This window comes from Stegodyphus dumicola, chromosome 6, assembly GCF_044657685.1.
Source record: "Stegodyphus dumicola isolate Sdum_Otavi_A_Nest chromosome 6, ASM4465768v1".
NCBI classification, from domain to species: domain Eukaryota; kingdom Metazoa; phylum Arthropoda; class Arachnida; order Araneae; family Eresidae; genus Stegodyphus; species Stegodyphus dumicola.
Genome location: NC_140773.1, coordinates 213,431,556 through 213,445,003, shown reverse-complemented (window position 1 = coordinate 213,445,003; position 13,448 = coordinate 213,431,556). Strand labels below are relative to the sequence as shown.

At 28.6% G+C, this 13,448-nt stretch overlaps 1 protein-coding gene across 6 annotated transcripts in view; it reads left to right on the top strand.

Annotated features, from left to right (window-relative positions):
• Positions 1-13,448, top strand: part of LOC118191680 (sodium-dependent phosphate transporter 1-B-like) — a 319,865-nt gene that overhangs the window by 286,697 nt on the left and 19,720 nt on the right. For 5 of the 6 annotated variants that reach the window (XM_085819491.1, XM_035362513.2, XM_085819492.1 and 2 more), the window contains 4 exons: positions 4,431-4,532; positions 4,622-4,762; positions 10,062-10,147; positions 12,664-12,760. In XM_085819491.1, the coding sequence (XP_085675617.1) occupies positions 4,431-4,532; positions 4,622-4,762; positions 10,062-10,147; positions 12,664-12,760 (426 nt within the window). Of the gene's footprint in view, positions 1-518; positions 664-4,430; positions 4,533-4,621; positions 4,763-10,061; positions 10,148-12,663; positions 12,761-13,448 lie in introns of those variants that run through there. The other variant, XM_035362517.2, reaches the window with a different exon arrangement.

The window sequence follows — 13,448 nt, the reverse complement described above, 5'->3', positions numbered from 1 at the left end:
TTGTGATTAAATGTTTTTCTAATTCACTTTAATTTCATTTCAAGTTGAAACTGTCCAACAAAAACAGGAGTCGGAGTCAACGTCTTTTTAGCGACTCCAGTTCTGACTCCATTTACCCAGAAATCTGCCTAAATCCTGATTCCGGCTGACTCCACAGCCCTGATTCCAAATGGCATCAGTAAGAGTTGAATAGAACTCAACATCTCATAGATGCTGTGTTGCTTCCTTATGATTTGCACTGTTATTACTATTATTTGCTACTTTGGAGATATATTTATGACTAAACATAGGATTTATTGTTTTATGTGATAATTTTTCAATATGTCAAAGCATATATCAGAAATTTTATCAATTGATCTGGCAGTTTATTTGATGATGAATGGAGATTTTTCAGATGTTGAATTGGAAGATTCCAGTGAAGAAATTAGTGAAAATGTTACACAGAATTTATCTATGGATGGTGAAATCCAGAAAGGAGTTAATAATCAGTCAATTGATGTAGCTCAGTTTATATCTGTTGGGAATAAATAATTGAGATCCAAGTAGAAGAGGAACAAGAAAAAATGATAGATGCTGAATATGAAAATCATTTGGAAGAGGATGAACTAGAAATTATGAAATTAGATAGTAGTAAAAATCCTGAGCCAACTAGTGAGACACAAGGTAAGAAAATAAGTAATTCAAAAAAAGAAATTGATTGAAACTGTTCCTTGGGTACAAAAAGATCATCAGAACTTTGAGTCTATATTTCAAGGACAATTTTCAGCTACACTACTTGAATTATTTACACCATATGAATACTTTACTCTTTTTGTGATGACAATATAACTGATAATTTGGTCAATCCAACTAACATATATTCATGTGAAAAAACAGCAAATTCAATAAACACAAATAAAGCTGAAATGGAGGTATTTCTAGGAATTCATTTCATGACGGGCCTTGTGTCGATATTGGCTTGCAGCTGTAGTAATAGCATGATGTTATTACCCAACAAGATTCCTCGTGATTGGAGATGTTGTGCCTCCAAATAATTTTCAATCTTCATGTCTCTATCTTGTCAAAGAAAACAACAAAAATATACCCTGTAGTCAATCTGGTCATGGCAGACTTTAAAATTAGGCCTATGATAAAAGCCTTTTGTGAGAACTTAAAAAAATTAGATAAAGAAGAGCATGTTAGTGTTGATTAAAATCCAATGCAAGGAGACTAAAGCAATGTATCAAAAATAAGCCACATAAGTGGAACATAAAAGTTTTTGCAGTGTGGTTTAAAAGTAGATATTTAATATGGAAAACTTTTAACTTTTTAAATCGTTTCAGATAAAATACTCGTATGTTGTACTATTTCGTTTTGAGAAACGTAAAAAAATTGCAGCGAAAATGTATGCTCAAAAGCGGCAAATCTAGCAAACGCGCCCATTTAAACAGAGCGCCAAATCTAGCGTACGCGCTGATTTCAGATTGCTTAAGTTTATATAGTTTTATATTTCTTAAGATGCCATTGAAATACTAGTTTAATTTATAAATCCTTTTTTGATATCATATGGATTTAACAATTTGGGAATTGCCCATGACAAAAAGTCTGCAATGGAATTTTCGGTAAAGTGCAGAATCACTCGCTGCTTGACGCATTTTTAAGAATTGCACATACTTGGTATCCATGTGCACAATGACCTATTTTCACTTTAAAAAAAAATCCCAGAATTGCACCAGTACTTTTTGTCTATGTACACATCAACCTAATTTCACTTAAAAAGTAAAAGAAAATTGACAAAAATCCAATTGGTTTTACCCTTGTAAAAAGCAGCAAACAAATAAGTGGGCGATTCTGCACTTTACCTAGAATTTTTTCAAAGAAAAAGCATCATTCATTATAGAAAATTATGTTTGAATAACTAGCGAGATGAAATTATGCTTTAGTGATAACTTGGTAGCGAAATAGCGATGCAGGCATCCATTCAGTTATGTTTAGCAATTTTTATATAAATTATAATAATGATCTGAAATAGTTATATATTCTTCTGCTTCCATTCAGTCATGTTTAGCCTTTTTTATATAAATTATAATAATAAAAAAGTATATGAAATTAATCTTTCATCTAAATTAAAACATCAATCTTAGATAGTTATTTACTATTATACTTCCTTTCTTGCATTAGGGTTGCCGCAATTATTTTTGGCAGCACTGGCATGAACAATAGTTTGGCAATTTTTTATGGCCCTCAAAACCGAATATGGTACCAAATATGTTATAGTGTACAGATATTAAAGTACTTTTCGGAAATACATTGTTTAGCACTAGCTGCTATGTCAATAAGTGTAAATTTAGTTATTTCATGTTTTAAAAATACATTATTCAAATTATTTTGTATCAGCCAATGATTCCTAATGGCATTAGTTCTATTTTGACTCATTCACCACTTAATTCTGGATGATGCCATTTGTAATTGTTTAGAATTTTAATTAAAAAATTAAGATTTTTTAAATTTTATCCTTTTAGTTTGAATGTAAGATGAGTATATTTTGCACATTTCAGATTTTTAGAATAAAAAATAAATATTTGGAACTGAAAAGGTTAAAGCACTTCTTCACCTGGAGTGAAATTAGTCTTTACTGTTTCTTCATGCATTTCTAAAAAGTAATTGTTGGCTTCATGCGAAATGTTGTAAATGGAAATAAGCTATGGAAATTTACAAATCCATAAATTATTAACATTAAAAATGATTAATTTTATATGATAATGTAACTGAATTTTTAAAACAAAAGGACTGTAGAATGTCTCAAAAACCCAAATGTGAATGAAAACTAGTTGCATAGTGAGACCTCGCTTTAATGTAAGAGGTACGTTTTAGTAAGTTTCCAGCACTAAGATAAATAGCATTGAACAAGGTCATCTTAAAACATGTAAATAATGGGGATAAATGAAACAACTGAGAATAAGAACACTTATTTTTCTTCTCCATTTTTATTTTATAATGTTTATGAGTTATACTTTTTTAATTACATTTATTAGACACTTATTTATTGTTAATGTTGATGTTTATTTATAAAGCCATTCATAAAAATTCACAAAATCAAAAGAAGTTTGCATAAAGACATTATGTTTGTAATGAGAAAGGTTCTTCTCTTTTTCTTTTTTTTTGGGGGGGGGAGGGCTGAAGAAGTTGTCTAAATTTTCCTGTTTTCTGCAACAAGTACTAAAGCTGTTTACACATTTTTAGAGTGATTTCAAGGCTATTTAATTAATGTTTAAAATGTGAAGAGGGTCTTTAGTCTTTTTTGGGACTATAAGTGGACATCGTGATTTTTATGGTTTTTCATAAAATTTCCAGGGATATTGATTTCCATTCCTCTTCTACTACTTCCCAGAGGCCATTAATTGTGGTCGGTTTGCACTTGGAAATAGTTCTTTTTAAGAGAAAAAAAGGGACAATAATTCATAGGTGAAATCTTGAGACTTCATGGGGGAATACACTGATAGGGTGTATGTGCAACACGTATATCAGTCTTTCATTTTTTTAAGGAATGCAGTAGTACTTTTTGAAATATGATTTGTTGCTTTGTCATGATAAGTGTCACTCTTTGAAAGTCATTGGATTAAAGAAATTCCATTTCTTTAAGTATCAGATGTAAAACTTTCTTTGCTGCAATCATTTAGGTAAGCCCATGCTTCATCAAGGGTCACAATGTATTTCCATTTATCTCCTATAAAATAAGTTTCCATACAGGGTTCTACAAATTTTCTATGTTGAGCAACATGCTTTGGCAAAAAGCTGGGGAACATTATGTTGTTTTAGCTTTTTTAAGTTATAAATCTTGGTTTATTATTTTATTTATTATTGCTGCAGATGTATTTAATGACTTGCAATTGAATTTTGTGTCAGTGGATTTTCTATTGTTTCAGTTGATGCATTAGGAAGATTTAACATTAGAAGCAGTACATTCTTTTTGAGTACTTTTTATTGTTTGGAGTGTTCTAACCATATAGGAGTAATGATTGATAGTTTTTCCCTTTCTGATTAATAATGTTGCTTATTTTGCACTTCTCGAATTTGCTAATAAATTGTATTGCAAAATAAAAGTTGGTGCTAATAAAATAAAAAGCTCCCGCTTTGAGATAAACTAACACAGTAATACCAGTACCAGATACAATTTCAGGGAATTCCATTACTACTGCATAATATTGAAACAGTTTTAAGCGAGGTCTTACCATATTATTAAATTGTGCTGTTCATTAAGCAAATAAAATTATGTCATATCTAATGATCATTTTAGTAACAGTTCTAGATTTGCTATTTAATTGTTATTCTGTAAAGAATGTTTATGCATCTGTACACTGAACTGATGGTTTCATATTGAATTATACCTATTAGATTTCTGTGGAATTACATGATAACATTTTTCTAATTTTTATTTCATTTTGATACAGGTTATAAGGTTTCAGATACAGTACGGAAAGGTATTTTTGATGTGGAAATGTATTCTGGATTTGAAAAAGAGCTGTTGTTAGGTTATCTGGCAGCCTTAATAGGTATGTAATATTAATGTAGTATCTGAAATCAAAATTAAATTTGAATTTTATTTTCAACCATGAATATAATATTTTAATTTTATTTTTAGGTAGTGCAATATGGAATTTGGTTGCAACATTTTTTCGTTGGCCTATATCAGGAACTCACAGTATTATTGGTGCAGTAGTTGGCTTTTCTCTTGTAGCAAGAGGATTTATGGGTATAAAATGGATGATGTTGGGGAAGATAGGTACGATGCTTGTATTTTTCTTTTTTTAAAAAAATTCAGGTAATAAGTAATAATAAAAAGTAATGTATTACTTGCATGTTGGAAGTATGATTTTAATATAATAAAAAATTTGGTCAGTTTTGTTTTTCATATAAACAGTTGTAATAATAATTTTTAACATTACTCAATTCAAACAAATATGATTAATTATAAATTTCTAGTATACGTTTAAGATAATTTGTTAATTATAAAATAGTGATTCAAATTTTTATAATCATTGACTAATAATATCTCTATAATCTGTTTTAATTTTAAATTGCAGTTTTATAACTTTGTAATGTTTTTTACTTTAAATATTCTGTGAGGTGAAATATTTTAATATTGTTAGCCACCTAAATCCTTTCCTAAGTATTTTCTAATTATTCGTAAACCCAATTCAGCATATGGTAAAACTGCCTTGATTTTGGCATATTTTTTAATACACATACGCGGGACAACAGCCAACTCGCACATGCATTTGCCATGCGTGTATTTCAGCGTATATAGATAGATATATATGCTTTATATTTAACTGTCATTTTTCTGAACAGTATTTATTGGCTGTAAAAATGTAAATATCAGTCATTAAGAATGTTTTCTGTTCATAAAATTTCTTACTGTTTTGAAATTGCTTCTTTTTATTATATTTTATGAACAGAATAGTAGCCGTAAGCCATAAAGGTAGTCAAACAAATGGTTTTAGCCAATTTACAAAGTCGGCAATGAGTTGCTGGTTTTCCATGGAGGTGTGGATAATAAAAAAATACCTTTCCTTCTTGCTTATTTATATGTATAGTCAGTTTTGCTTTTATGGAAGCTTTATTAAATTTTTCAATTTGTCAAAATTCCTCTTCAATTTAATTAAGCAAATGTGTTATTATATGTCAAACCTGTGGCTATCATTTATTGCAAATTGCTTTTGATCTTTATTTACCATATTCAGGGAGTACTGAAGAGAACTGAGCATTGAATACAGGTTTCTAAGAAAAGTCAGCATCTTTTTTTTATTTTGAAATAAATAGGTTGTTGCATTTTGTCAAATATAGTGAGACAACAGCTGTGTAAAATTATATTTTGCAAATTTTTGACAAAATAGGATTATTCCAATGCTGTATTGCATGAGGTTGTCTTAGATGTTGTAGTCTCTTCCCTTCTATGTAATTAAAAAAAAAAAAAAAAAAAAAAAAACTAGCCTAGATAAAATGGATGAAAAAAATTATGCCTTTTTCGACTCAAGTAAAAGGTGTTAAATTATCTATTACTTTTTTGTGATCACTCCAGCAGAATAACACATAAATAGCTTTTTGGTTACCTACAGGAAAATTCTTATTGCACAATATATAAGAATTCTACCTTGAATGATGTGGCTTTCATAATTTCAGATTGCAGTTGAGATCAGTGTCTCAGTTTTGGTGACTGTGGTGACTGCTTTAATGTGTGTACATTAAACAGTTATATTTTTTCAAATGCGATAATGCTAGTAAAGTTAGTTAGTGCTAGTAATAATGTTAGTCTGCAAGTTCACAGATATAAAGAACTTTTTCTGATATTATATTCTGCACGTGCACAGATAAACTGGTAACACTACTAGTTGGTTTAAAAAAGTTCTCCAAATGCTCTCATTTTCTTATACCAAAAAAATCTCCGAATGTTATTTTTAATAATCAATCTTTATTTGCTGCAAATACAAACAAACCTGTTATAAGGAACATTAATCTAAAACATGATTAACAAATACCTTTCATATGCTAGCCATTATAAACTCAAGATTAATTTTAAATATGGTGAAATAAGATTAAAAAGCTGAATTTATCTAAACTTAAAATCTTGTGAAAATTTATAATCTGCGTGTATTTTAAAACTGTGTACTGATATCCTCTGAAAATGCTAAATAACTTCAATAATAAAATTAATTTACTTCTTCAATTAAAATGTTTTAAATATAATGTAATTTTTGTTAAAAGGTTTTTTTTAAATATAATATATTGTATGTATTTACAGTGGCTCACAAAAATGATTGGACTCTTTGAATTTTCATATTCTTTAATGAACATGAAAACTAATAAGTTGAAACAAAAAGAAAGGCTTTTATTTTGATTATATATAAATTTTTTATCATAAATACATTTTTGAAAATATGAAAATTAAATTCGTAAATCAATATCCTTTATTTAATGAGCAAAATTATTGTCATGAAACTAAATAGACACTTCTAATAACATCCAAAAATGACAAAAACTTGCATTGTTTTTGCTTCTTAATATGTTGTGGGATTACCTTTACATTTGATCACATCATTTAAACTTTTGAGCATTGACTTCACAAGGGTGTTTTTGTTTTGTTTTGATTGTGAACTTTTTTTACACTTCTTTTGAATCTTTGCGTTCAGTTGTTCCCGTGAAGGTATGCTCTGATTTTGAATTTTCGGTTCTAGTTCCTGCCAAGTATGTTCAATAGGATTAAGATCTGTTGATTGGTCTGGTGCCTTGATTACTTCTGGACACTTATATAACAGCCAGTAAAGCATTGTGCAGAGTATGCTTTAGATCATTGTTCTAGTAGAATTTAAAACTATTTTGTATATTAAATTTTTGTGCTGATGATGACAAATTTTGCTTCAAGATGTCAAGGTACTTTATCTGTAATACTATCTATAAACTCTATATTATTTAACATCGGAATGTGCCATAGATCCTCATACCAACTTCTCCTCTAAGTTTTAAGTTGGTCTAAGTTTTGCTTCTGAGATACTTCTTTGGGGTTTCTCTACATCAGCACTCATCCATCTGAACCAAAGATGCTAAATATGCTTTCATCAGCAAACAACACTTTTCTGTAATAGTCGGGTGTCTTTTTATTTTGCTGTAGCAAATTCATACTTTTTTTTTTTTACTGACATAAAATTTCCTTGCGATTCGCACATGGTATTCTGCAGATTACATTACTCTTTTTACATTTTTGGATTTACACATATTCCAAATAACTCAAGAAGTTTTGGATTGAGTACTCAGTCTTGGATTCTTTTTAATATTCCTTAGAGTAAATGTTTCATTCCATCAGATAATTTAGAGGATGTTATAGGTCTTCTTTTGTTCTTAATACAATTCTTTTCCCCCTCCTTTTTTTAATGCTTAATAGTATCAAAAACTTTAGAATTACTTAAATTAAGCAAATGGACAATTTTTCTTATAGATTTCCCTTTCTTTTTGGTGTAAATTAGTTACTAATCTGTGGATTTCTAGCGAGGTTTCCTTTCATGACTGAGCCATTGCAAGAAAACATTAAAATAATGAATATTTTCTAAAAAGAAAATTTGAATTATAAAAGCAAATTATTTTTAGATTTTTGCCTACCTTCTTTATCTAAACTAATTTCATGAAGTTTTGCTTTTTGTTTTTTGCAGGTCATTTTAATTAGAAATTTTTAAAATTTCTCATAAATTTTGTGGCATCTTCTTATTCTTCCTCTTTTCTTTTTTCTTTTTTTTTTTTTCTTTTCTTTTTTTTTTTTCATTTCAGCCTAAAACATTATTTTTTAAATTTACTATTTAATTTTTTTGAAATTTACTCGGTACAAAAAGAGAGCTAAGGAAATATGTATTCAAAGGGAAAATATTCTTTATTATTTTATTTCAAAGCTTTCTCATATTGCTTTAAAAAAAGTTACAGTGGTCGATCGTTTTTGTGAGACATTGTACATATATATGTGTGTGTGTGTGTGTGTAAGAAGAAAAAAGTGCCATTAAATTTGCCATGCTGAATTTTCTAAAAATTAAAAATTTGGGTACTCTACTCTTCACGTAGCAGCACTTTGTGCCGAACATAATGTTGGCCTGAAATATAACTAAATGGCAGCAATATTAAAAATATATAAAACTTCATGAAGAAAATTCATTTGTAATACCAGTAATATATCATGTAATACATGTAATGTTTAATATGTAGAATTTGGAAGCAGTATACGATGCCGAATTTGTGCAATTTTCTGACTTTTTTTAAGCAAACACAAATTGCTGCGAATATAGGGAGAACGCTTGTGCTTCCCATGTAAACAGCGATATATTTTTGCTTAAAAAAAAATCTCAGAATTGCATAAATTTGGCATTGTGTACATTAAATTTTTAACAGCTATTTATTGTACAACTATTTATAAAGCCGTATAAACAGGCTATTGCATTTGGTGACTGGCAAGGCTATAAAACTATAATATAAACAGGCTATTATTGGTAACTTCCATTAACAGAAAATTAGCAGATTTTGTTTGTTTATATCCAAAAATGAGTGCAGATTATCAGTATTCTGCTATATTAAAGGTTTAATTGCATATTTCAAGTACTGAAGCATACAAGTTTTGAACATTTAAAATGCTGTGTTGCATGAACACAACAAATGCTGTGTGCATATTTTTCATGACATTTTTGGAAGAAAATCATATCCAAGTCTTTCTTAATAGACATTTTGGCACAAAATTTTAGTTGTTTTCTAATCAAATGTGTACCAAGAGAGGAATATCCAGAATTTCATTCATATTTCCCACAATTTATTCAATTTAGTTGGGGAAGGAGGGTTATTAAAATATATACTAAATACCATTATATATTAAATCAGAAAATTGCTGTGAAATTCTGAATTAGTATTTAACAAAAGTTCAGTGTTTTTTTTTTTTTTTTTTTTTTTTTTTTATCATATGAAAATCATGTTCAAATTTTATGAAGCTGCTTTGCTGGTATCTTGGAAAAGTTTGATGTTTCACGCATCACAAATGCTGTTTCAGTTTATTAAATGTAAACCTATCATATTAAAAATGCATGTAAGATTATGAAGAACTGATAACATATATAAAACTTTATTTAGTACGTTAGTTTTTTCTGCGAGATTAAGAAAGCTTAACAGCTTATTAGTATACATTTACATAAACATTATATTAACAAATTTTAATCAAATATAGAAGATAGTTATGAAAAATTTGCAGTGAAACATTCAACATTTTTGTATACTTTCTGCTAGTGTATTTATTGCATTTGAAAATTACATAATGTCGGGTTAAAAAAAATTGGAGGGGCTAAATATTAGCATTACCGAAAGGTTTATTTTTATTGCCTGCATATTGGTTGATCTGTAAAGCTTTCCATGTGAAGAATGGTATTTTTTTACTGTTAGTGCGTGTGGCAGCTGTATGGGTCCATTTATATTAATGTCTTCGAGGTTTGAATGTGTGTTGTTGTAAAAGTAAGTGTGAGTGTGTGTACTTACTCCTCACAGGTGATCTGCTCACGTTTCAGTGTCCTCCTGGTTTCTGTCTCCCGTGCTGTCAGGCTTCATTTCATCTGTAATTTTCTTTGCTGTGAAGAAATTGATACTTACAAAGGTGAGTTATGTTTTTCATAGTGTACAAATTCAAAACAATATTTCTAAATTGCAAACATATGTAGTGCAAAGTCTTCAAGGTCCAAAATCGTCAAGGTTTTAGTAATTTCAGATTTTCTGTATTAATGAGTTCGATAAATTCATCTGCAAAGAAATGTTTTCCCCCGAAAATTTTCACTGCCTTATACAATAAATACGTATACAATAAAATTTTTTAATTTGAGTAACCATCTTGTAGAACATGTACGCTTAGATTTTTTATGTCCATTGTGGCTTGAGCTATCAGGTATGTGTCAGGTGGCACATCCTCATTGCAGTGCTATGTCACCCATCAATCATCACTATGTCATGGTTATTACTTTAGCGTAACAAAATATTTTTCTGTTATTCATTCTGAGGAGGCTGTCAGAACCCACAAAATATCCATTTTTCTCTGTTTTTTTTTTATGTCATATACTGTTGAATGCCATATTCCTCGCACAATTTCATGAGGAATATGCCTTTATTGTTTAAGACAGAAAAATGCATGCAAAGACAGAATTGTCCATATTCACTCAAGGGCCAAAAGTGTGATAGTGGCCAACATCAATACAATGACAATCAGTGTATTCTTGTTGGCCAAGGTTCAGTTCCCTAGCCTAGTTGCTGTTCTCAGTACCTTCTGTTATGATTCTGTGTTTTATGATGCTATATATAATTTAGCCCTTCCAGAAACTAGTAGAAGCTTTCAAATTTCTTCTTCAGTTAGCTCTCTTTTCCGTTTTGGCATAGTTCTTTAAAATGAAGCAAAATAACTCCAAAAAAGCTTTCAAAGATATGAAATATTCCAAAGAAACACAAGACTTTGTTTATTATTTTCAAATGAGGTTATCCCAGATTCTGAAGCTGAAAGAATGAAAAGAGAATGATGAGAAAAACTAGATAAGTGGTAAATAGTTAAGAGACATCAAACTTGACAGTTCATCCCACAGCTTGGAAAATGCAAGAAAAAGACATGACTACAAAAGTGGACATCCCCGTCCCTTTCAGACAAGGATACTAAGGTAAATACAATGGCCATCCTGTTCTCAAAAGGTGAAAATGATACTAGTTTTGAAGCAGTGATAGTTTTTATATTCAAGCTTTAGGATGTTGCAACACAACGATGATAAAAAGTATTTTTTTTTTCTCATTTCTTGGTATTGCTTTTGAATTTGCTAAATACTTGAAGAGCTAGCTGAAAGCATTATACAGGCATCATACTAGAGAGCCTGAAGATTAATTTGAAAACAGTGTAGAATTTTTGAACCTGCAGTTTAATTCCGTGGACCAGTTTTCAGCAAATTAGTTATACTTGAAGTTAAAATTTTAAAAATTGCTGGCATAGCAGTTGTATAATGTAGAAACTTGGATATCATGACCAATTTAAATATTTCTTTTTATTTCTTATTAGCCAATACAAAATAAATTGGTGCAACAGCAACTAAATTTTGAAGAATTAAGTTGGTACCATTAAATTTCTAAAATATAATTTTAAAAAGCAAATACAACATATTTTAAGACAGAAGCTTTGTTCAAAAGGATTATGGTTTTGGTTTATAATGTTATTTTCAGTTTGCAAATCATCTGCTTCATAAGCATTATGGAAATGGGAAATATCCAAATTAAGGGGTTATGGCAAATTAAAGTTAGTATTTTGGCCTAACATATTTTTATTTTATATATATATATATATATATATATATATATATATATATATATATATATTATAGACAAAAAAGTAATAAATATTGATACAACTTTTCAAAAATAAATTTTTCAGCAGGATTTTCGACGGAAATAATTTTAAGATCTTTTTGTTTTAAAACATTTCTACAATATTATATATATTCATATATAGATATATATATCTGTATATGTGCATAGCATTATTTATTAGAGACTGGAATCATTAATATATTAATAGTATGCCATCTTAACCTGTAACTAAAAATACGTTACTAACAGGGGAAAAAATGTTACAGGTATAAAATGTATATATTTTTTTTTTCAAATCTGTCATAATTACATGAAATTAAAGATGAATTTCATTTTTAAGAGAAAAGACAAAAGGCCTTTTTAAATCTTAATTCTACATCTATACTATAGGTCATTTTTCTCTTTCCCCCCTGATTTGCATATAATAATATAAAGATGCAGTTTCATATCAATGTGTATGGAAAATCTGCATTTTTTATGTTGATTTATGTTTTGCATATTGAATATGCATCTTGTGCTGCACCAATATATTTTTTTAATAGCAAATACATTTAAACTTTTGCAGATCATTGAGTGTCAAACATATAATTAAAAAAAAATATTTGCATATAATTAAAAAAAATTTTTTTTTTTAATGTTTAGCTTCTAATATGCAAAAGAATGTATGAGCAGTTATATTCATATTCTTTTTTTTTTTTAAATTTGTTTAAGCTTTTGAATATAAATTTCAGTTTTATCTGTAATTAATGGCTGTTTTCTATTTTTATATTTTCTTTGCAGGAAAATCCTGCAGAAAGAGGTTATGCAGCATTACCTTTCTTTTGGGGTTTCACCATTTTTATCAATTTATTTTCAGCTATTCATGGTGGACCACACTGTAAGTATCTATTTATTAATAACATATTCACATTCCATTTCTAAATTTAAAAAATTTTAAGTAATGCCAGATTTATAAGCATCAATTTATGATGGCGAGTGAATTTCTTTGAAGTTTATTTATGGAAAAAATATGCAGGAATGCTGACAATGATAGGTGTAAAAATTATGCTAATTTGAAATTTTTGATACATGATGCTGTGTTCAGAAATTTATAGGTACTGTATGACAATTCATGTTTATAAATTTTGTAGCTCTTTTACTGTTTATTAATTGTTATTTGAAATTAAAAAATGCATTTAAATTAGCATACATTTAAATATATTCTTGCACAATTTAATTTCTGAGTTATGCATTTTTTAAGGTATTAATTTTTGGAAATATTTAGCACCATTATATTCTAATTTTGTTTTGGCACTAATCTCTTATTTGCTTACTGTCATTAAGCTTGAATTGTGCCAAGATAATTTTATTTGAATATTAGATATTTGATTGCCTATTTAAAATACCATTGATCTTGATTTTTTTTTTCACTTCAAGAGTTGTAAACTTCTCAAAATTGTTTCACTCCATGATAGTTTTGTCCATCATATGCTGATTATTTTCATAAAATTTGATTAATATTAACTCCTTACAATATTAATAAAAAAATCATGTGAATAATAATCATAATCCTTAATAAATAAATC